Genomic DNA, 25,156 nt, shown 5'->3' on the forward strand with positions numbered 1-25,156 from the left:
AAAGCACCCCTGGTTTTGATGAACATAACATAGATTCTTTTCAACTCTCAACTCCAATGGCTCTGCATTCACAAATACCCCTGCCACTGTATCCTTTACAAAAATTAAAGCTATTGGTTTTTTTCTTTTTAAACGTTGAATATGAAAACATTCAGTGTGCGAAATAATTCATCTGAAATCATTACAAAGTTATTTCACTTTTAAAAGTGATTACCATTTGTCTATTGATAACACCTATGGCTCTAACCTTCTTACACCCTATGAAGGATATAACAGATGTTATCTCTGCAAGGAATATTCTCCACAACACTGGAAAAAACTCACACATGATTCCAGAAGCTAAAAAGAGGTAAACCACCACCCTGACATTCTGGCCACCCTTCCCTTCCCCCTTTTAGGCCTCCATATGTGTTTATCATGCAAACATTAAGAAAAGTAAGGGAAGATGACAGAGACAGAAAGGGTGATACCAAAGGATGTGCATATACAAATACATGCTACAGTGAGCACAGATGGCCTAGCACATGTATGTACACACAGCCATACCAAGTATGCATACAGTAGGGTAGAGGCTGGTCATGTACACAGAATCACGCCTGTAAAAGATGTTATCCACCTGCAAAATACCCCAAGCTTTCACACCTGAGCCAGAAGTCGCTCCACTTTCTCTTGCACCACAGCTTTGAGCTGATCCAGGCAATCAGGCAGCAGACGGATGGAAGGGTCCCCCTTGGCGGATTCGAGAGCTGCGATCCTCGCCTGGAGGTGGCTGGTTTTCACCCCCAGGTACAGACAAGACATCACGGCCACCACTGACAGGAGGACTGCCAGGGCCGCGCAAGAGGGCACCGTCCCGGCACAACGCTGAGGGGATGCGCTCGGGTCCTCGGAGCTCGGCTCCCGCCCCCCTCCTTTCCCTGCGTGCTTCTTCACCAGCATCGTGGCGGGGTCGGCTGTCTGGGCTTTGCCTCCTACCCTCTACCACCTCCAATAATCTTAAAAGAAAGAAAAAAGACGATTCCTCCAAAGTTCAGTCCAAGTGGCTGCACAACTAGTTGGGAGAGTGGGAGCCGGGGCGCGGAGACTGACCGTCGCTTTCCTCAGCGCCGAGACCGGCAGACGTGGACCATCCTCCGCTTTCTTTTCCCCTTCCCAGCTGCGAGTGAAAAAGCACCCTCAGTCCCAGACTGATGGCAGCAAGGTAAAAATCGGAATGAAACCCTCCCGGGTGTTCCTCCTTGCCCCTCAGAGGACGCACACCTCTTCAGAGGTCCCCAGAGCGGCCGCGCGGGGTCCAAGGGACAGCGGCCGAGGGGCTGTGAGGGGCCGCCGCTCGCCCTCTCCACAGAGCACCGGACCTGTTGCGCCTCTGTCAGCCTGCCTTATTTCTGCCTATTCGGTGTTTTTTCGCACACCGACCTGTGTTTCCCACCTGGCTGCAGTTCCCGGCAAAAATGCTGAGAGAGACCGCCAGAGCGCAGTGCAAAAGGGGTGGCCGAGGGGGAGAGGACAGAGGAAAACGAAACACCCAAGGAGAAAATGCGAGTCGCGAAACCGAAGCCGCGGCTGCCCGAAGTATCTCCGCAGCCTCGCGTGTGCGAGCCTTAAATACCCTTCGAGATGCTCGTGTGTGAGTGTGTGTGTGTGTGTGAGAGAGTGTGTGAGTGCGCGCGCGCTCGGAGCGCGGCGTCCCTCCCCCGACCCCCTCCCGGCGCCCGGCCTCCAGCCCGCGCTCCCGCCGCAGAGCGCCCCCCTTCCGAAGCCCAGGCAGAGGCCCGCCTCATTAGCATAATATATTCACCTTCGCCCAGCCCGCGGGCCGGGCCTGGGAGACCCCCCGAGGGGCGGGGAGCTTGGGTGGGAGCTGAGCCGGAGGTCTTTCATTAGCATAATATATGCGAATAGCTGGAGTGGCCACTGCGATTGGAAAGGAGCTTGGCGACCCCCCCCCCTCCACGGAGTAACTTCAGCGTCCCCTAAGGCCACTTCTCCCGCCTGGGCCAGGGGCCGAAGCGGGGTCTGCCGTGGGGAGGCGGCAACGCTGGCTAGTTCTGACTCGGCCCAGCGGCCCCTCTATATCCCGGTTAAATATGGAGAAATGGCCTCCAGGAGGGAAGAGAGAGAGCAGAAAGCTCTAGCGCTCCAGGTCTTCACTCTAGCGGCGGGGGCTCTTGCCATCTCGCTCTGGTGTAGCCCTTTCCCCTCCTCCCTCACCTTCCCACATGCCCAGATGCCAAATGTCTGGCTGACGCCTGAGGTACGTCTCCCCACTTCCCTTCTCTTCCCACGGCCGCGCTGCAGTCTCCGACTGGGGGAAGTTTGCTCTCCCCTCCCCCGGTTTCCTTCTGTCTGACGGGGCTGAGTCTCCTCCCCGCTCTGTGTTCCTAGTCTGTACTAGGGTGCTAATGCATTTTCCTGATTCCCTGTTTTGTGGGACTGAAGAAGGGAGTGTTAAGGTACACACATTTCTCGGGATTTCGGAAAGGACTGAAGAATGAGGTCAATTTTTCCTCTTACCTGACTCTCCTCATGTTTCTCCCTCAGGATCAAATTACAAGTTCCCTAATGGGATTTTTGAAAGTACGTAAAAAGTAACATTCTACATCTAATTGACTTTGAAGAAAAAAAAAAAATCTCACCTCTTAATCCAAAGAAGTCCTCCTTATCTCCTTCTCACAAGAAATATCATCTATTTTTCCTCTCCTTAATCAAGCTAACCTTAAGTTGTTGCTCATTAATATAAACAATCAACAAAATACTACACTAAACTGATCTTTCATAAACATAAACGGGTATTGCTAGGTATGAAGCAGAGTAAAGATGTTTCAACATCTCTTGATAGAGGACACAAGTTTGAAAAAATTAGGGGATGAAATAGACACAGATCGGAGGAAAATGGTGATTATTTTAATAAAATCAAAAGCCTAATCCCTTATATTTGCATTACACAGTTCACAAAGACAGATCCCAGATGGGCAACTTGGCATCATCTGAGAACTCATGCAAAATTCTAATTCTAGGCCCCATCCAACATCTACTGACTCAGAAACACAGCAATCTGTATTTTAACACATCCTCCTAAAGATTTTGAGGAACATTAAAATTTGAGATCACTAGGGTAACACTTCACAAAATATTTTCAAATGCATTTTTTCATTGGAACCTCATAACCCTGTGATGCAAGTAAGTAATTAGCATATATATATAAAGAAACAATTTTCAAGTCACATTCAATTGTAATTAAATGTATTTCCAATTATAGCACCAGAGTGGGTACAAATTTTGTAATATGTCAACACTTTCTGATTTTCCAATTACCTCTCTAAACATTTCTTAGTTTCCTTTGCAGGCTTTTCCTCGGCCTATCCTTTAAATGTTGGTGCTCCTCAGGACTCTATCTTATGACATCTTCTCTTCTAACTCCATACACTCTCTCCAGTAGTGCTGTCAATTACTGTCCTTACACTGATGAGTCATAAACCCATATTGCAAGCCTAAACCCCTCTCCTGAGCCATATAGCTGTTCCACTCGGATGTCCTATAAAAGTTCCAACTTGACCTGCATCTTATATCCAAACTCAGCTCTTCCTTCTTTATTTTCCATTTCAGTAAATGGAGTTGCCATGCAGCCAGCATTCACAAGCCAAAATGCCCAGTAATAACCTTCAACTTCTCCCATGCCCTCCTCTCTCCATCTACATAAATTCCTTCAATACTTTCTATTGTCCTGAGGGTAGAAATTGTTTCCTACAAGTCACCACTTGGGGTCTGTCATCTCACCTTCCTCCTTTCTCACCTTTTCCCTCACACTCTCCACACCAGTTCCTCTAATGAAAGTCTGGAAACAAAAAGTATGAAGAACTCTTCTTTGGGGTAAGGCACCACTTTCTTAAATTTCAGTATAAAGACCATTTTCTATGCTGATTGATGCTGAACAGTAGGTCACACATTTAATTTGTGGTTTTGTTAATTTTTAAAAAAATTTTGGGGGAAGTAATTAGGTTTACTTATTTATTTGTTTATTTTTAATGGAGGCACTGGGTGTTGAACTCAGGACCTTGTGCATGTTTAGCACACACTCTACCACTGAGCTATACCCTCCTCCAACACATTTAATTTGAATGATACCATTTTCTTATATCATCTTTGTGGAAATTGGCCATGAGAAGGTACATTAACAACTCTTGCCGGCTCTCAGGAATGCCAGCTCTTAGTAGATAGAATTGGAATTTTGTGGATTTGGGATCTTTATCCAGAGGATTAGTTTTTACTTTATTTCTTTGGTGGGCACAATACCCTAGAAATGTACTAGTCATTAGTGCTAGGCTCTCAAATCCCAGTAGAGTCTTTGCATTAAGCACAGAGAATGTGAGGATCAAGAAGGCTCTGGGCATTTGAACCCATGGTATTCTGTAGATTCATCAGAGCACAGTTGTTGTTTTGGTTCCTATGTGAAGAAGGATTCAAAAAAGTGAAAATAGCACTAAAAATGGTAGAGTCTAGCTAACTCGATTTTATCAATTGGATGAAATCAATGATATCAATAGCAGTAAAAGGCAAGCAGCTGGTTGTAGAAAGGTATGTGATTGCAGGACTAATGGACTCCCAAAGATGTCTACATTCTAGTCCTCAAAACTAGTAATGGGGAATGTTACTTTACTTGACAAGGTGGATTTGCAGATGTGATTAAGGATCTTGAGATGAGGAGGGCCCAATGTAACCACAAGGGTCCTTATAAGAGGGAAGCAGGATTTTAGAGTAAGAGGAGATGATGACAGAAGCAGAGGTCAGAGTGATGAGAATACTAGTTTTAAAGATGGAAGCCAAAGAATATGGGCAGTCTCTCGAAGCTTAAAAAGTCAAGGAACAAATGCTCTCCTAGAGCCACTGGAAGGAATGCAGCTTTGCCCATTCTTTGATTTTAGGTCTTCTAACCATCAGAACTATAACTAATAAGTTTGTGTTGTTTTACTCACTCAGTTTGTGGTAATCCGTTACAACAGCATTGAAAATGAATGGAATCAGAGTCACAAGTCTTCATCTGCTACAGCATCACGAGTGGTATTGTAACCCCCATAATGCCCTGAAACTCAAGCAGACCCTGTAATAACAATCCCTGTTTCTCAAATGTTTACGCATTCCTATTTTACTGACATGCCCACTGGGAAAGAATTGGGGAGATATGCCTTCTCCCATGTCATGTAAAATTAGTATACCTTCTATTGAGGTATATAGAACTGAATAAAACATGTTCTCTTTCCTTGATGCCTCCCATTGGTGCAACTGAAAAACATTAAACTAAGTCAAGCTGTCCAGTCACTCTCATCTCCTCCTACTAGTACTAGCCTAGCCAGGATCTTGACCCAGGACTCAGCGTTACGGCTAGAACTCCTGTCCCCAGTCTCCAGGTTCTCCCCCCCACCCCCCCCAAAAAGAAATCAACAGAGACTTCTGACAGAGATACATGGCAGAAAGTTAAAGTGAGAAAGAACATGACTGGGAGAAAAACAGGATAAAGAGAAAAAATGAAGAAGATAGAAGAAAGAACTTTTCAAGTAGCTTAAAGTGTTATTTTTTTAAAGGCATAATCCACACCTATAAGCCTCTAAGAGTCTTATCAACAGAGGATATAGAGGTAAACTAACACACACTTGAAATTTTGATGTCTTATGTGCATTTAGAAAGATCCTCTGACCAAAATAAGTAGCTGGGATAATCATGTTATACTGCTGTTAGATATTAATTACGTGACAGAAAAATATTTGTTTGGTTAGAAAATATCTTTTAGCACCATTAATTTTTGAGGTTAGTTTCATAAAACCACAATTTTAACCAAAGTTCACCCTCAGAGTTATCAAACAGAAGCAAATGTATGAGGGGAATTTGTGGCCATTTGTGTACACTCACAACCACCAACTATGTCCTCTCGGTACCTTAATGAAGAAAATGGTAGAATAAATTGTGTGCCATATTGAGCATTTGAGCATGCTATTTCATAAACTTCAGGTGAGAATGTGCTCCCAGGGAAACATCTTTTAAGAAGACAAAGTTTCCCAAATAGAATGGAGTAAGCAGTAAAGTGAACTTAAAAGATGCAGCTGTCCCAGAGCCAGGCAAATTTCAATAAATCACAAACAAATTAGAAATACCTTCAGAAGGAGAAGAGCAGAAAAGAAGAATTTGGCTCTTAGTGACAGGCTGAAAAATTCCCTTTCAGGCAGATCAAGAAATGATCTCATTTACACAAGCCTGGTTAAGCAAGGGGCTTATAACTGTATGAACCCAATAATCTGGATAATACACGTCTTCCAAAATCCCATTCCTCTCTGCAGAGTCAGTTTTATGTTTGTTTGTTTGTTTGTTGTGTTGTTTTGTTTGAAGGGAGGGAGGAGGTGAATTTTTTCTTAAACCTTAGATTATTAATTGGGTTATAACCTCATTTAAGAGATTTTTCCCCAAATTTGCCAATTATATTGCTAAGTCTAAGAAGCAACATTTCATTGAACTCTCCAAATCAACTTTTTTTTATAGTGCTAAGTAGACAGAACATGTTTGTAACATTGATTCAGATCATGGTTACAAGTACTCCAAGACCAGACTGTCTGGGTTCATAATCCAGCTCTGCTATTTTATAGCTGTGTGGCTTTGGTAAATTATTTAACTTTTCTGTGCCTCAGTTTTCTCATCTATAAAACAAAGATAATAATTCTTACCCAGAAAGTCTTTTGCAGTCAATAAATGGGATGAGATATGTAAAGCTTTACAATGCCTGGTAGATGTTAGAGGCAATATAAATTTTATATTTTAATGGTGCTATTATTATGATTACTTTAAAATCTTCTGATCCATAGACATAGAAGGGCAAGAAAATGTACATTCTTATACCATGGGACACCTGTACATCCTAGTTATGACTTTAGTCCTAATCTGGTTTGTAAGAACAGAACAGCATGAGGGCAACCTTTCAGCTATTGAATGATTTGAAGAATCATCCTTACCCCAGGCACCCACTGATGTGTTTTATGTCATTTTAAAATAGTTTTGCCTGTTCTGAAACTCCATATAAATAGAAGAATAGGGTATGTATTCTTATGTATCTGGCTTCCTTTGTTCAACGTAATGTTTTTGAGATTTATCCATAGTGTTTACATAATGCTATTTTGTTTTTTTATTGTAGAGTAATACTCCATTGTATACAATTTGTTCATGTATTGACATGTTTGTGGACATTTGAATTGTTTCCAGTTTTTTACTATATAAATGAAGCTTATGTGAATCTTCATATGCAAGTTTTTTATTTTTTATATTGTAAAAACCGTAAGTAATAACTGTTTTCACTTAGAGATGGCTAGGATAATTTCCATGAGAAAGAACAAAAGGAGGTATCTATCAGATACCAAAATATATTATGAAGATATAGCAATCAACACAATTTGGTATTGCTCTAGGGACAGAAATTAAACCAAAGAAACAGAATAAAAAGACCAGAAACAAACCCACCCATAGGCATTAATATGGGAAAGAAATGACATTAAAGAGCAGTGAGTTGGGGGAAGGTATAGCTCAGTGGTAGAGTGTGTGCCTAGCATGCACGAGGTCCTGGGTTCAATCCCCAGTACCTCAATTAAAAAAAAATAAATAAACCTAATTACCTCCCCTCCCCACCAAAAAAAAAAAAAAGTAGTGAGGAAAAGATGAGCTTTTAAATCAGTTATGCTGGGACAATTATGTATTCACAAAGAAAAAAATAAAATTGAATCCTTTCTTCATAAAATTAAAAGGAGATGGCTTATAAACCTAAGTATAAAACATAGTAACATACAGCATTTAGAAGATAATATAGGAGAATATCTTCATGACCTTAGATTAAGGCAGGGTTTTTTAAATAAGACACATAAGGCTCTGGCCATAGAGGAAATGATTGATAAATTGGGATACATTAAATTAAGAATATTAGTTTCTTTAAAAAAAAAAAAAAGAAAACAAATCTTAAAATGAGTGAAAGGACAAGCCACTTAATGAGGAAAGATATTTGCAAACTATAGAACTGAAAAAAATCTTACAATCTATAATATATAAGAACTCCTAAATATATAGATATATTTCCTAAGAAAAATCCAGACAACTCAATAGAAAAGTGAGCAAAAGCTTGAATAAGCATTACTACAAGAAGAAAACTTAAAATAGCCAATAAACATTTTAAAATGGAGCTCAGCCTCAAATAATCAGAAAAATTCATATTGAAACCACCACATTATATAACTATTCACCTACCATGGCAAAATGAAAGAGACAGAAAATAACAAATCTAATAAATGTGGAACAACTGGAACTCTCACACTGCTGGTTGAAAAGTAAATTTACATAAGTACCTTGGAAAATTGGCACTATCTGTAAATCTGAGCATATGCAAACCCTCTGTAGAAGGGTTTTTTAAGAGAATGACAGTGAAAGTCTGAGGGCCTAAAAAGCTCTATTAGAAGAAGATGCCAAATGGCCTTATAGGGACTTCAGATGAGGACTTAAAAAAGGTAAGAAAAATGTCATTGGAAACTATAAGGAAACAGATTTTTACTACATAGGGGCAGGCATTGCAACACTATTGCCTGTAGTAATGTGGAAAGTAGAAAAGTGTATGTAATGAACTGTGTGTCGTAGACAAGAGGACTCCATTTAGAGCATTGAAGGTGCCAACAGGTTTCTTTTTATTGTATGTAGTAAAATGTAAAAGGAGATAGATAAGCTACAGAAAAGACTCTTAGAGAAAAAGAAGCCAGGAATTGTTGGGATTGAAATTTCCCATCTTCTTCAGATGACAATTGATGATAATATTCACAAATGGCTTTTGGACAAGATCAAATCCAGAGACTTTCAGAAAAAACAGAAAATCTGAGGATGTAACTGTAAAATCTGTCGTTAAGATCTCTGAAATATCTAAAGTGATACCTCAGAAAAAATTTTAATCAAACTACAGAGCATAGAAGAAGCTTAAGGATGCTGTCCCTCAGTAGTGTCAGCAGAAACCCAAAGAAGAATAAGGCTTATCTCAGCAAAGTGAAACCCAATAATATTTATAAGAGATCAACAGGCTTTTAGCGCAAATTGTACTGGCAAAAACATCAACTTGATCTGAAAGAAAAGATAGTACAAAAGGAGAAGAGACCTTTGGACTCTGAAACCTCTGCAGGCAGGAAGCAGGCTAAAAAAAACTGTACTAACACAGGATATCTTTCATGGCAAAGAAGAAATAATTTACAGCACAGAACCAAAGGGTCAGAAGGCAAAGCCCAGAGTCATGGAGAATCATTCCCAGGAAGGAATCAGCCTCAGCTCTAATTGAATGACTTTTAACATTTGCCCACCTGAATTTCAGAAGCTCTGTGGACCAGTGACTCCTGGTGTAGATGAAGTGGATCTTCCTGCCCCACTTAAGATTTCAGATGATGGTAGTGCCAGACAATCTTTTAAAAGAAATTTCATGAGAGATCTAGAACCAGAAGTACTCAAGTAATCTGTTCCCAAATTCCTAACCCACAAAAACTATGGGATAATAAATGTTCATTGTTTTAAGCCACTTGTAGACATAGATAATACACCGCATGTTGAATATGATGCTTAACTTCTTTTGCATTTCTTTAATTTTACCACATGCCTATATATTCATAAACAATATTATTTAGCTTTATATGTTTTAAACTTTATATAAATGTACTATTTTTATAAATGTTTTCCTTTTTTTCTCAACATTGTATTTGAGGGATTTGTTCCAGTTGTAACTCTGGTCAAACATTTTTACTAATCTACACATACCATGACTATACCACATGTATCTATCTATTCTGTTGATAGAACTTTGGGTGTCTCTGATTTTTTTTCTTATTTTTCTTATTTCAAGCAATGCAATTACAAGCATTTTTCTGTACATCTACTTTTACACAAGTGCAAGAATTTCTTTAGGCTATTATATTAGTTATCTTTTGCTGTGCAACAAATTATCATAAAACCTAGAAGCTTAAAAGAACACAATTTTATTATTTCACAGTCTCTGTGGAACAGAAATTTGGGAATGGCTTAGCTGGATGGCTTTTGCACGAAGTTGCAGTTAAGATGTCAACTGAGGCTATAATCATCTGAAGGCTTGACTGGAGCTGGAGAATCTTCTTCCAAGATGGCTCATTCACATGGCTATTGGTAAGAATTGCTTTTGTTTGACTTTTTTCAGGAGACCTCAGTTTCTCGCCACTTGGGTCTCTCTAAAAGGCTGCTTAAGCGTCCTTATGACATGGCAGCTGGCTTCCCCACAGAGCAAATGATCTAAGAGAGAGGGTCATGCGTTCTATGACCTAGTCTTGGAAGTTACACACTGTCATCTCCATCATATCTATTAATTGGAAGTGAGTCTCTAAGTCCAGCCCTTACTCAAGGAATGGAGATTTAAGCCCCATCTAGGGGTACCAAAGAATTTATTAACATATTTTAAAATCATCAAAGCTATATTCCTACTTCATACAGGATGTATACATCATCAGCTTTGCTAGATAATGCCAAATTACTCTCCAAAACTATTGTACCAATTTAAATACCCAGCATTAATACATATGGTTTCCCTCTCTCCATATCCTCACCAAAATGAGTACTGTAAAACTTTTTTTTATTTGCTTATCTTCACATATTCTAATTTATGTTAGTTGACATTTCAGCAAGACTAGCTAAATTTACTCAATTACAGCACTTAATGCATTACATTAAGCAAAGACCGGAAGATGATGATAGAGTGAGACATGTGGATATCTGGAGGGAAAGTGTTGCAGAAAGTGGGAATAGGCTCAGGCCCCCAAGAGGGTGTGTACACGGTGTGTTTGAGGAAAAGCAAGGAGGTCAACGCAGCAGGAATAGAGTAACAAGGGGAGAGAAGGATGGATGATGTTAGAGGGATGACGGGTTAGAGGGCAGATCATAAAGGACCTTCTAGATCTTCATAGAAAGTTCTGTTGCACAATAGAAATACATATTTGGGAGTCATCTGTTTATAAGTCATTGGTTCTCAACCTTGGCTACACACAAAAATCACCTAAACTGTCTGGAGCCTTGATTCTGTCATTTGAATTCCTTGGGTCTACTTCATGTTCCCTCAGGGCCTCTTCTCCACTTAATCTCTTTGTATGGTCTTTTCACATGGCCTCTCAAGCAGAGTAGCTGGGCTTCTTCTCAAGGAGCAGTGTCTTTTCCACCACATGTCAGTGGTTAAAGCAAGTCCCATAGCTAACACTATTTCAAGGAGGATGGGGGCACTACACGAAGGCATGAATTCTGGAAGCATGATTCACTGGGGGCCATCAGTATAGCAGACTACCACATGAAGAAAGTATAGACACTAGGGGTTTGAAGGGCAATGAAAAGATGCTAAGATGGATGGATTGTAGATCCCAGTAGAAGATTTACTGGAATTAGTCAATTTGAAACTATAAGATGAAAAATTAACAGGTAGCAACTAAGAATGGATACAAGGAAAGTAGTAAAGTTATTGATGATGGCAATGTCTGGGGCAGTGTTTCTCAATGCTCTCATCACAGTAGAAATAATGATGCTCAGGTCATCTCCCAGGAGATTTTGATATAATTATGCTGGAGGACTGTCACTGGTAGCACTGAAAAGCTCCCCAGCTAATTCTAATTGAGGACTTCAGATCTAGAATATGGCATTGGAGGCAAAAGAACTGAGGTAAGCTGTACAACAAGATCATTAGGTTAAATAAAAAACTGAGACATCAGGATACTGGAATAATTATCTGCATGGACATTGATGTCATTAAAAGATTCGAAAGGAGTAGTGATAGAAAGTGGTGAGCCCAAGGCTAAAATATTCAAGGAAAGAAGGTGAGTAGCTCCAGGTTTCCAGTTTGTGCAAGAGGGATGCTAACCCTGGCATAAATGGGGAAGTATGGCAAAATAAAAACAAAAACAACTTATTAGGGGAAAATTTATATTTTTAGAAAAAAAAGGTATAATATCACTTAGACAATTGGATAGCCACATGAAAAGAATAAAATTGAACCCTTCTTCACACTTTATTATAAAAATTAACCCAAAATAATGAAAGACCTAAATCTATGAAGTCCTTAGAAGAACCACGGGAGTAAATCTTCATGACTTCAGTTTGGACAATGATTTCTTAGATACAACATCAAATTGTACAAGAAACAAAAGAAAAAACTGGTAAATTGGGCTTCATCAAAATGTAAAGCTTTTGTGTTTCAAAGATCAAGAATGTGAAAAGACACAAAATGGTAGAAAGTATTTGCAAATCATGTATCTGGTGAGGGACTTTCATTTAGAAAATACAAAGAACTCTTACACCTCAATAATAAGAAGACAAAGAACCCAATTTTAAAATGGGCAAAGGATCTGAAGAGACATTTTTCCGAAGAAGATATTCAAGTTGCTGATAAGTAAGTGAAAAGATGCACAGTGTCTTAGCCATCAGAGAACATGACTCAGTACCCCCAACTTGATGTGTTTGACATGCTGTTCCAACATCACTAAATAATTATTATTAAAAGCAAAAGTGCTTGTTAGTGAAAAGCAATAATAATTTTTCCTTGAGTATGTTGACATTGCAAAGAATATCTGAGGTCTCACTTTTTGAGATGCCATTTACTATACTTAACAAGGGATATTTAGCTCATTGTTAACATGATGCACGTGTTTTTACTCTTGTCACTGACGTGTCTGGATCTAAGACACATGATTATGTAAATTCCTAGAAGTTAGTATTAGATGAAAATCTTTGCAAGTAGATACAGTGTGGCATTGGGAGTGGGGGGTAGTCTGGTAGTGGGCTCTGGGCAAAGATCCAGGTAGGCTATATATTTTAATCACCTCCTTTATTAAGTTTTCCAGGCCACCTATTATAAAGGCCTCTATTACACATCTTGCGCCTGAATAGGAACTTTGTCTGGGGAATCCAAGTCTTATAATAAGACTGATGTAAAGTACAATTTTATCAACATCAGTTGGCTACTCTCATGTTATCATAGCAACAAGTCCAACTCAGGCAACTTTACACAAACTCAGCTTCCCAGAGTTCCTAGAATGACTGATTGTTTCTTTTCAGTAACTTTTTTTTAACCTTACTAACACTTTTTTAATGACAACAGATGGTAAATTTATACAAATTACAGACTAGATATAATAAATATAAAACCTATCCAGAAAACAGAAAAATGTCACTTACAAAAGTAAATCTGATTCAAGTGGCTAAAGAACTCAAGCCCCACATTTTGATAATTATATGCAGCTTTCAAAGTAGTGCATCTGAACCCTCCCCTAGTCAGGGCACTATTCAAAACTATAGCATATTCAGTGACTCTAGTGATCAGCAACCTGCTGTGAGTCCTACAATTGAGCACCAGGTGGGGTCTTGTGGGCAGAGGTCTGTCCACAACTACCTCCCCCTCAATCACACAGACACACATATACACGTACACACATGACCTACCCCTTGGCCCCCAGAGCCCGGAGATGCACACCCAAAGGCATGATAGGCCCTTTGGAGGAGAAGCCCAAGGAAGAAGCCCATGGAGGCTTGGGAAATGGGCTTTGGATCATTTGATAGGGAATCCCACTGTTCAGTATCATGAGCATGGTTGGCAGGGTGTGGGGAGAGTACAGAACCAGCTGTGCACAGTGCATGCTCTTGGCCCAGTGGACCTTCGCTCTGAGGAGGATGCACACAGAGGCTCTCAAAAGGTGAGGCCCAGAGAATAAGAAGAGTATTGCCTCAGGCTAGTGTTCAGCACACTTTAGAGAGCTTTAACAGTTCCATTGACCACAGGTTCAAGAGTCATTTCACTTAGGATTAGCCTTATCAGAGTGAGTTACAAGGGAAGGAAGTTACAAGGGTTAAGAAGTGAAGTTACCAACCTGTCCCAGGGCAAAGGGCATGTCCCATGAGGTTTCCGACCTCAGATGTTTCTGAGCTTGTACTCTTGTCTCTCTAAAACCTAAAGCTCTTTCCCAAGAAAGGTCACATATCTAATGTTGGGTGCAGGGAAAGCAGGACATGGGCAGAGTCCCTGCCAAGGGGCAGTGGGTGAGTCTCCTAAATCTCCATCTTTTCTCCAGTCCTACCCTACTTATACATCTCTTCCTCCTCCTCTCTGTCACCTCCTATTCATGGCAAAGTCCCCCAGAATAAAAGATGTATCAGTTCACCAACGTGTGGGCTTACACTCTCTCTGTTCTCGCAAAGTAAGTCCTCACTATCTTAAGTCTCTGATGCTCTTAATAAGATGTTTTCTATGTTTTCCCCAGATATTTTAGTTTATTTTACAAGAAAGTAGGGCTGACTATAGCTGAAAGTGGAAATCCCAAAATGGCTTTGAGATATTTGTTTTTTGTCAAATTGTGTTTTTAGCGAATGGACCCCACGTAGAGCTTCAAGTTTCCCTTGATTAGCTTTGAGAACGCATGATTTAACAGACACTTGTTTAACCCTCACTCATTGAGTGTTCCTCTATTTAAACCATTATAGAAAACCACGGAGAGGATACCAGATTGAAAAAGATGCAAGTTGTGCCATTAAAAGAACGTATCACCTTGAGGGGGGAAGTCAGATGTGTGTAAATAATAAAGGAGTGAAGGAGGAAGGTGACGTACAGAAAATGAACTGAGTCTGGAAGTTCCAAGCCTCAAGATTACAAATTGAAATAGAAATGTCATGTTTTGTGAGGACTATAAATCAAAGGTCTCAAAATGGTAGGCCACAGACTGAATTCAGCCCACAATCGTATTTGGTTTGGCCCACACAGCATTTTAAAAATAGGAGCCTTCCCATTTTTAAAAATCTGTATTTCCATCTTCTGAAAACTCAGAAGATCTGGCAACGGTTCTCATTGCCAACTGGCAATCGTCAGCCGGAGCTCAGTAGACGGCGGGTCCTGGGGGAGAGCTTAATTTCTTCACTTCGTCACATTTCCCATCAGTCCCCCGCCATCACCCTTCACACCCTGCATGTTTCACTTTCTCAGTCTAATGAAAAACGCTGTATAAATGCAGCTTCCAGCCCTTTGCCTTGCAATGAGATGGCGAATTTTAGGCCTTCAAATCTACACCCCCTATACACACACACACACACACACACACACATTTTAACCCTATTTCTTTCTATAGACATTGTAGACAATAAGGTCTCACCACCACCACCACTTTTAGTCACTAACTTAAATAAATATCCTTTCTGTAGGTATTTAAGTTTATAATCTCTGTGTATTGATCCAGCCCCCACAGAGATGAAGAAATGGTGTATTAAAGATTCCCCACTCCTTTTTCTCCACAAACATTGGGCTCCATTTGTCATAGACTATTGGGGGAAGAAAAGAAGAGAACTGCTCGTATTGAAGAATGATCAAAGGGAAACTGGCCACAGCATGTGTGAGCAGGGAAGAGTTGAAGGCCAGCCCCACAGAGCAGAGAGGGGGGTGTTAGTGTAAGGGGCTCTATTCAAGTGTGTGGCGGTGTCTTCTGCACCAGCCTTTCCATGAGAAAGATCTCCCCACCTCTGTGACCTTCTGATCTGAGCGCTTCCTGTGGATACGCTCCACCTCTCATGATGGAAAAAAGGGATCTAGTGGGGCGGTGAGGATGGCCTCTTTCTGGTAAGGGCTGAGCTAAGAGAGACTTACAGGTACATTCATCGAGATTTCAAAGCATTTTTATGTCTGATGGTTAAATATAGTTGACAGAATAGAACTGCGTACAATTGGAGGTGAAGACTAACCCAGCCTTGAACCCTAACTCTGCCCCCTCATCACTGTGTGCCTTTTCCTCTAAGTTTCAGGATACTCGTGAGGATTAAACAAGACAGTATATATGTAAAGTGCTGAGGACAGTTCTTCGTATATAGCAAGTACTCAATAACTGATAGGTTTTATTGCTGCTTCACTTTACATAGGATCCATAAATTAGTAAGAATTTTCTTTGGGGTCTTTGCCAGTCTTGACTATGCCCCTCCTCCGTGAGAGACTGCGAATGAAATAAATAGATAAAAGCCATTGTACTTGTTACACCATGTTTTACATGTAGAAATCAGATCATATTTTGAAAAATTGGGAAATTTACAAGTTACCAAGGCCTCACCAGTAGACAAGAGAACTGTAAACCCAAGCAGGGTTTGACAGGCCCTTCCAAGCTACTGTATGATACGCTGTTCATACCTCAACACCTTGCATTTTGAATGCTGGCATTTCAACCTGCCCTGCCTCTGGTGTTACTGATTTGAAATTCATATTTGTGTCTATTCTGACTCAAGCTTAGATCTCCTCAGATTTTTTGAACATTAATGGTGAGTCTATAGTGTTATTTATCATGACCTCATTAGTATTTAATTTAATACAAATACTAATTCTATTCCCCTAAGTGATTATAGACTGGATATACTGACCACAACACTCTCCCAACTTTTCTTCCTGCTTGAAGCTCCACATCACCTTTCCTTTCCAAAGTTCTCCCTTTAGGATTTGAGTTCTCAAGCTTCTGTGGGGCCTCTACTTACTTGTGGAGGAGGGCAAATTTTTTATTGAAAGTTAACATGTATACAAAAATGAAAACTTGCACAAATCACAAGTGCACAGCTCCATAAATTCTTACAAAGTGAACACTGCTGTATGATCTATGCCCAGATTAAGAAGCAGTCACAACTCCCTCCGCCATTCCCCATTCGAGAACTACCATCTGATAGTTTTATGGGGTGGGGGGGGGAGCAGGTAATTAGATTTATTTATTCTTAGAGGAGGTACTGGGGATTGAACCCAGGACCTCATGCATGCCAAGCATGCACTCTACCACTTGAGCTATACATCACCCTGCTGATAGCTTAAATTGACCTACTTCTTTTTAACTTTCCATAAATGGAATCAAACAGTACAGACTTGTCTTTCCCTGACTTCTTTGCTCAATGCTGTGTTTGTGAGATTCATTCATATTGTTGCACATGGTATGCATGTATATTCCTGTTACCATATGTATTTCTTTGCTTGAATATAACACAGTTCGTTTATCCATTTTGCTATTGATGCCTATTTGGGTTAGATCCAATTTCTGGCTGTTACAGATATTGTTGTTATAATATACTTGCTCAAGTCTTTAGGTGAATAACTATACATTTCTGCTGTGTATGTACTTAGGAAATGACTGGTTCATTTTCTTTGTAAACATTCAGCTTTAAGAGACACTGCCACATCACTTTTCAAAGTTGTCACCACAATTTACACTCCCACCAGCCACACATGACAGTTCCAGTTGCTCTACATCTTCCCCTATGCTTGGTATTGCAGAATCCTTTTTAATTCCCTTTAAATTTGTGCTGCCCAGTTCACCCACCTCCCACTGCACTGAGATAGCTTTCAGCTTCCCATCACACCCTCTATCCCTGCACCCCCAGTAGCCCCATCTTAGCAGCATCACTGTACTAGTTAGTATTTACATCAAAACTAAATTCACAACTCATGGGTCTGGTATCACCTTATATGTAAAGAAATGATATTGCACTGTTAGTCTTCTTAGACTTCCCATATTTAACTTTTCCTAACTTGGAGCTGGTTGATTAAACAAAATCATGTATATACATCTGGTGCTAGTGCTGTGAACGTGCAAATTTTATAAACCTTTTATTTCAAGAATATTGCTGTATTAGATGCTAAAATATAAAGAACACTTTGAAATGATTAAAAGTAAAGTGGATGGGGAGGAGATGGCAATATTAGAGACTTACTGCTTTACGACAAGAAGTATGACTTCAGCACCATAATACCGGAGCTACAGAGGGAAGGATTAAAGCTTAATGTAAGTGCATGATATCAAGTCCCTCTAAGATCTGCTTCTTATTAAACTTAACTGAAAGAGAATTCATTCACATTCTTCTTCCTAAATGTAGTTCCTTTTACTAGAAAAGAGATCACATCCATTTTTACGTAGTTGATTTCCATCTAAAGCATTTCTCAGTGCTAAATTCAACTTTTTCCAAAAGCAGAAGAAAGAGAAGACATTTCAAAGAAAACACTTCAGGTAAGACCTTATTTTCTTTTCAGATCCACCTTCATGTTCATTTATTCTTCTTTGCTTAAATGTTAGAGCACCTATTTAATACTCACAGAGTCATGAGGAATAAAGTAGAGGATTACAACATGCCTGGTTTCAAATAACTTTTGGCTTACAGGACATAAGTAGTAAATATTCATAAAGAAAACCTTTATTTGTAACCCCTAACTTTTTTCTATAAAGAAAAAATATCCTTAGTTTTCTCTCTCTTCTGGATAAAGAATTTTATTATTCACTTGAACTACAGCAAAGTATTTGCAAGTTTTCTTCCAGCCACAATTTCTCCCTTGATTAAGATTTCCATCTACTAGTTTGTATACCATTATGCATTTTCTCAAAAATCTGGTTTGATTATGCTTCCTTTCGTAAATAACCAAAGGCCAGAGTTTTGTTTCTGTGTAAATGAATCTTTCTCTCTGACTCTGTCTCTCTCTCTTTCTCTTTCTTTCTCTTCTTTCTGACCGTGAAGGCTAGGAAAAAATGGGCAGTGGTTTAAATTCCTTATTTAACTCAATATTCCAATTTGAATGCAAATTTTAAATCTTTCACAAGGGGTCAATTTTACCATCTGGAGTGCAAGAATATATCCTTTAACTTTAAGCAGTGATTTTGAGAGCTAAATTTGGGCTTATTTTCCCTTTGCCATTTCTATAGCTTCTGTTTTTAGCCAAAGAAAAACACATTATTCCATTGATTAAAATTAATGCCTCTCTGGCAGGTATCTGTAAGTCTATTAGACTCCTGAACTATCATTTGTGGGTTTTAATTGACTTTTCCTAGACTTCATTTAACCACATATACACAAGTCACTCTATTCTCCCCTTGAGTCATGCAGTTAGCTCCTATTAACACTAGTGGAATTTATAAGCATGCACGCTGAGGAAGAATAAGCCCCTTAAACACCTTTTTAATGGAACAGTTTTGTTTCTTTCCATTCCTCTTCACACTCCTCTGTTTGGACTTTCTCTTACCAGCATGTGCTTCCAAATTAATGTAGTTCTGATTTCTTTTTCAGCTCTTATACTTTATTCTTTATTGAACTCCAGTGCTCCAAGTAGGACTTGATTTCCCCTCTTCTACTGATCATTCCTGGAAAAACCAGCATGACGAAATCATTATTACTGTATTAGATTTTCTGGTTTCAGAGTGAAATTCAGATGTTGCTTTCGTTCCAGTCCTGTAGTTCCCAGCAAATATATTTTACCCACAGACTATTTTTTATCCTCCTGAATACTTAACTAGCCAGAAGTCAATTAAGATAATGAATATTTACCCAGGAGGCTAAAGAGTTTTCCACTTTAACATGAAAATAAATAGGCATGTTTTCAGACTCTCCTACTTCATAATGTTTTTATTTGTTTACACTTTAGGGAGGTTTTTTTCATTTTTTAAAGTACCTATGACATAGGACTCTAGCAACATGTTCAAATTTAGAACAGGAAAGTAACAGGAAAATAAACAGTGCCATAGGAACTATAAATCCACAGGAAGTAACGCTACACCTCCAATTCATGTGCTAACAATCATATTTTTGTTTAGCTCTTAGAAATGTATTATTCTTTATTGTTCTTATAATAGCTTTATCGATGGGCTTAACAAGCCAGCTTTGTTTTCCTTTCTCGTTTGTAAAGTAAAGGACTGGCAAAGACTGTTCTGACTAAGCGCTTAGTGGAGTGCCAGACATAAAGCATGAATTTGACGCATGTGAAATTGCCATTTTGGTAGGTCAAAAATAGTTGAATAAGAAGGGGTGGGTATACTTCAGTGGTAAAGCATGGGCTTAGCATGTATAGGGTCCTGGGCTCAATCCCTGGTACCTCCATTAATTAATTAAAGAAAGAAAAATAGTTGAATAAGTGTTGGAACACTGTATGATGAAAACATGTTTTAAAAAAATGAATGAATGATGTCTCAAGTCTAGAATTTAATTTTTACTCTATCTTCAAAAATTAAAAATATAGAGTAATTAGGTTAAGGTAGTAAAAATATGCATTAAGCAATAGAGTTTTTCCAATCATTTAATGGAATAAAACTAAAACTGATTAGTCTCTGTTGTCTTCATTTTTTTTGGCATAACGCCAGAGTACAGCAAATCCAGTGATGAATTGCTACTCTAAAGGTAAGCTTAAACTTTACATTATAAAAGGATGACATTCTGATCTGTTTGAACATTTAGAAAGTGAAATTTCTGTATGACCGGTCTGATGGCACATGTGTAAAGAATTGAGGATAAATAGGTGATAAACTGAATATGTAAAAGTTAAAAAACATTATGCAAAAATGAGCCAAAATTATAGTCTATTACTTAGCTGTTCAGTGAATAATATTCAGATATCACAATAATTTGATCTGCCTTATCCTGAAATATTATATGAAAATGTAATTGTCAATACTGGCAGGAACAGCTCAAAATGTTGAAGATTATGTCTGGACTCTGGAAGTAGGGGTATAATAGGATAAGAGGGGAATTGCTGCTTATAATTATGACCTTCTGAACTGTGGGAAAACCCACTGATGACACACCCCACAAAAACATGAATTCCAATGTAATTGAATAAAGGTGATTGGTTCCTCTGCTCTGTCTAGACTCATCCTAATTATTTTGTTACCTGCACAATACTGCCACCCTGTTTTATAACCAATTAAATTTTTTAAGACTCAGTTTAGAGTTTTATGTGGGATTTCATATAATTTGCATTTTAACTATGTACATATGTTAGTTTGATAAAAGTAAAAATTAACTTGGAAAAACTTGAATTTCATATTGAAACTATCCCAGTTTTACTCTCCTAAGAGCTCGACTCCAAGTGGGAAGATGAGAGGCTAGAGTGGAAAAGAAGGAGAACCCAGCCCCCTCCCAAGTGACTTTGATTTGACTTCCCAGTCTTCTTTTCTTTCTCTGATTCCTGTTTTCAGCCACCTTCTTCTCACAGCTGACTGGCAGGATGGGGTGAGGCACTTCAGGTAGAATGGCCAGAATGAATGGAATAAGGAAAAAGCTTTCAAGTTCATTAGTTTTCCTGCTGTAAGCCTCAGTGCAACCTCATTATTTTGACATTAAATTTTGCATAGATGCAATAAAATAATCTTCTTTATGTTGTAGTGATATTAAAAAGTATGAGAGAGTAATAGAGTTCATGACTTTGTATTCACTGGCTTTCAAGGTTGGAAAATTTTAACTCTGCAGTAATGCATCTACAGATTTTTTCATTAATATATTCTCCATGATGTCTAATTTATTATGGAAATATGTCCTTTATTAGAATAATTAATCAGTTTGGGGCACATTCTGAAGCTGCGATATCTGGAGTCCTTGCATACAAAGTTGAGCATTAGGCACTAAGTATGGTACTTAGTACTTACTTAATCAGAAAAGCGTTTAGGTTCAGTCTTGGAGTTGAAGGAGGATCATAATGTTAAAATGGCTTTTAACATTAGTCCTCTGATGACTCAAGAGAGAAAGGGGCTCAGATGGTGGGGGCCAAAGCAGAAGCAAAATAATTCAAAAGGGGAAAAGATAGAATAGGTAATATTCAAACAGAAAAAAACTTCAGTGGACCCTTATCTAAGAAAGTCTTCTCTATTGGTCAGAAATGACAGGCCCGGATGTGAGGGAGATCTGGCTGTGACATCTGTCACCCCATTGATCGCCAGGGTTGATTTGGCTGATCTGGCTGGCTAGGCGGGTGTCCCTTTCCTCCCTCCCCACTCCACGTGCATCTCTCCAGAAGCTGCGTTCTGGGTGGAAGAAGATGACCATCCCCGATAGGGGAGGACCGTTCTTCTCCGTCAAGGGTATATGAGTAGCTGTGCTCCCCTGCCAGAACCTCGAAACAAGCTCTCAGGGTCCATTTGTAGGAGAACAGTAGGGTAGTCAAGCTTCCAAGACTCCAGACACATCCAAATGAGGCACTGCATGTGGCAGGTTGCCTTTCTTTAAAAAAAGAAAGAAAGAAAGAAATGGCAGACCCCTCCCCGGTCTACTGAGAGTCCTCTGGGGGTGAAAACCTACAGCAGCCCCAGAATAACCTTTCACTCAAGTTCCAGTTAGAGTTCCAAAGTGCTGGCCACTGGCACCCTACTACTACAAAAGAGGTGCTTCCAGACCATTGCTCTAACTTGCTCATTCAGAAACCCTTTTCCTATGAGTCCTACAGTAACTTTTTGTAATAATTTTCTCAGAGAACAAGTGAAGCATATTGTGATTAGGATATGAACTTTTGAACTATACCTCTGGGTTTAAACCCCATCTTCTCTATTTATTGGGTATGTGACCTTGGCAAATTATTTAACCTCTCTGGGTCTCAAGTTCCTCCTCTGTAAAATGAAAGAAATAATAGTACCTATTTCATAGACTTTCTATGAGCATTAAATGACTTATCACATAAAACAGAGCAGTGCCAGGCACATAATAAGCACTATATAAATGTCAGCTGTTGTTAAACAGGCTGAACTTAGCAGGGTTTCTCTCTGTCTCTCTGTCACTCTCTCACACACACACAAAGCCAGACAGACATACACACCCAGAGACACACACACAGTCCCTTTAAATCCAATCTAAGAACTAGTTTCTTCCTATCCTTTGGATGAAATCATGAACTGGTCCTATAATGTTTCCATCATTTTCTTCCTGACTCCAATCATTGTCCCAAGAAGCTGTATTTGGATAATTAAGAGATCCAGTAGTGTGAAATCATCAAAATGTCCAACTTTTGTCTAATACAGAGACTTTCCTCTACCAGTTCAAAACCCTTTAGACCTGGAAGGCTTTGTGTGGTGGATGGAGTGGGAGAGAATGTGAAGGGTCAGTTTTTGGTCTCCCTCCCAATTTCACTTCCTCCTGTCCCAGCATCCTGTCAGCATCCTTGACTTTTCTGAAGTCTGTACTGGGGGGAGGGTATTATGGGAAAGCCCACAGTGATGGTTATGATGGCTGGAGCAGTTGTGATCTGACATTGAAACACTCTGAGCTTGGCAGTTGATTAGAGCTGCAGCTTTCTCTAATGGAGTAGTTTTGAAGTTTTCTCAGAGTCTACATTTTTTAAAGGAAGAGGACTTTTTCTCTGCTGGTCACTAATAACCCCAACTCTAATCCCCTGAGCACTTGCCAGTACACTCCAGACTCTTCTACTGGGGTTTCATCACTCTCCAAGTAACCTTCTTGGCAAGATGACTTTGAGTTGATTTCAGGCTGAGTCTACTCCCCTGTCCCCAATCCCAATGGATTCACGTGCTTCAGAGAAAAACTCCTGAGTCCTTTCCTTGCAGTAAGTGAAAGTACATGGCTCTTCCTTTTAGTCTTCTCAGTTGTGTGTCAGTATCAGCACACATGCATCCTCAACTTCAAGGGGCAAGTTTCCAGGTGGGCTCCTTGAAGTCTCTCTTAGATAGATTGTGGTGTGAATGTGTACAGCCCAAACACACCTGCTCCCTTCTCCCATGGGAGAACTGATTACTTATACCTCAGGCCTCTCCCCAAAAATCTTTTCTCCCAGCTTCTTTGCCCTCCATCATGTAGCATGTCCTGAAAGGACAGTTCACTACCCTCCTCAGCTCATGGTTGTGACTGGCCATGTACTGTTTCGTTCTCAGCCTTTGCAGCCTCAGCCAAAACTGTGATTGGAAGTGTCCTATCATATTGTGCCACACTTGTTTTTAACAACTGCTCACCTCCAAGCCACTCTCCACATTCCCTGAGGTCTTTGACTGCTAGATCAGTCTTTTTCTACATCCAGATGCCTCTTTCAGTAGAGGGATTTAAATTATGTGAATTTAATTATACATGCTTGTGAAGTAAGGGGTGGGGATCGTGAAAAGATAAATAATTTAAACAATGCCTGCAGTTCTGTGTCCATTCCTCTCAGTGAATTTATAACCCTGTGTAAGCTTGAGTTGAATAAGATCTGCTGTTTCCTAGGCCACATTCTGTTCTTGACACTCTTAAAATGTAAGCATCCCACCTTTTTAAGTATAAGTCTGTTATCTAAGATACATGTTTTTCATACAATAGCCCCTAAATGCAAGTCAACTCTTGAATGTGGTTCTTTTTTCAAAATTTTTTTATTGAAGTGTAGTTGATTTACAATATTAGTTTTAGGTGTACAGCAAAGTGATTCAGTTATACATATACATACATACTTTTTAACTTTTCAGATTATTTTCCATTATATGTTATTACAAGAAATTTAGTATAGTTCCCTGTGCTATACAGTAGATCCTTGTTGTTTATCTGTTTTATGTATAGTAATATGTGTCTGTTAATCCCCAATCCCTAATTTATCACTCTCCGCCCTTTCCTCTTCGGTAACCATAGTTTGTTTTCTATGTCCATGAGGCTGTTTTTGGCTTATAAAATAGAATTTGTATCATTTTTTTTAAGATTCCACATAAAAGTAATATCATATGATATTTGTCCTTCTCTGTCTGACTTATTTCATTCAATATGATAATCTCTAGGTTTGAATGTGGTTCTTAATGAAAAAACACTGATCTTTTTCAAAGTTGGAGAGAAAACTAAAACACAACTAGCTTGTGTAAAAAGAAAGAGAGAGAGAGAACACTGAGTAGGGTGACCAGCTCACTCTGATTTTCTTAGGACTTTCCTGGTTTTAGCAATAGAAGCCCCACATCCTGGGCAGCCCCCTCCCCCAGTCCCAGACAAACAGGAAAGGTTGCTCACTCTCATAGCAGAATCCAGGCATCGGAAGGAGCAGAGGTTCTTGGAAGAGTGTGAGGCTGTGTCTGAACACACTCCAGCCCTGGTTCCATCTGACATTCCTCAACATCAGTCTCTCCCAGGTCACCTCCTGCCTTTCTCATTGCTTTTGGCTCAGGTGACAGAAAGAGAAATAAACCTCAGCTGAGCCTAGCCAGAGGACTAGAAGGCTGGGTTACTAATATTTTATGCAAAATATTTTTAAGGGATTTCTAGAACTTTTCAATGTGTGTTTCTCAGACTCTTTTACACCACAAGGAGGAAAAGGAGATGAGCCACAGATAGCAGAGTGGTCTGCCCTTAGCCACACAATAATTATGGGGAAGATCTACTATTTCCTGTTCTT

General features: G+C 39.6%; 1 protein-coding gene and 1 long non-coding RNA gene across 2 annotated transcripts in view; one reads left to right on the forward strand and one right to left on the reverse strand.

Moving 5' to 3' along the window:
• The window catches only part of COL25A1 (collagen type XXV alpha 1 chain), a 418,027-nt gene extending 416,301 nt beyond the window's left edge, over positions 1 to 1,726 (reverse strand). The window contains 1 exon segment of the mRNA XM_032461611.1: positions 643 to 1,726. Within this exon segment, the coding sequence (XP_032317502.1) occupies positions 643 to 939 (297 nt within the window). The 5' untranslated portion in view covers positions 940 to 1,726.
• On the forward strand, positions 2 to 19,940 carry LOC116657881. The gene is made up of 3 exons (XR_004313037.1): positions 2 to 12; positions 10,798 to 10,802; positions 19,844 to 19,940. It is a non-coding gene; the product is annotated as an uncharacterized LOC116657881 (long non-coding RNA).
• Positions 19,941 to 25,156: the final 5,216 nt, after the last annotated feature.

Source organism: Camelus ferus, chromosome 2 (assembly GCF_009834535.1).
Source record: "Camelus ferus isolate YT-003-E chromosome 2, BCGSAC_Cfer_1.0, whole genome shotgun sequence".
NCBI classification, from domain to species: Eukaryota; Metazoa; Chordata; class Mammalia; order Artiodactyla; family Camelidae; genus Camelus; species Camelus ferus.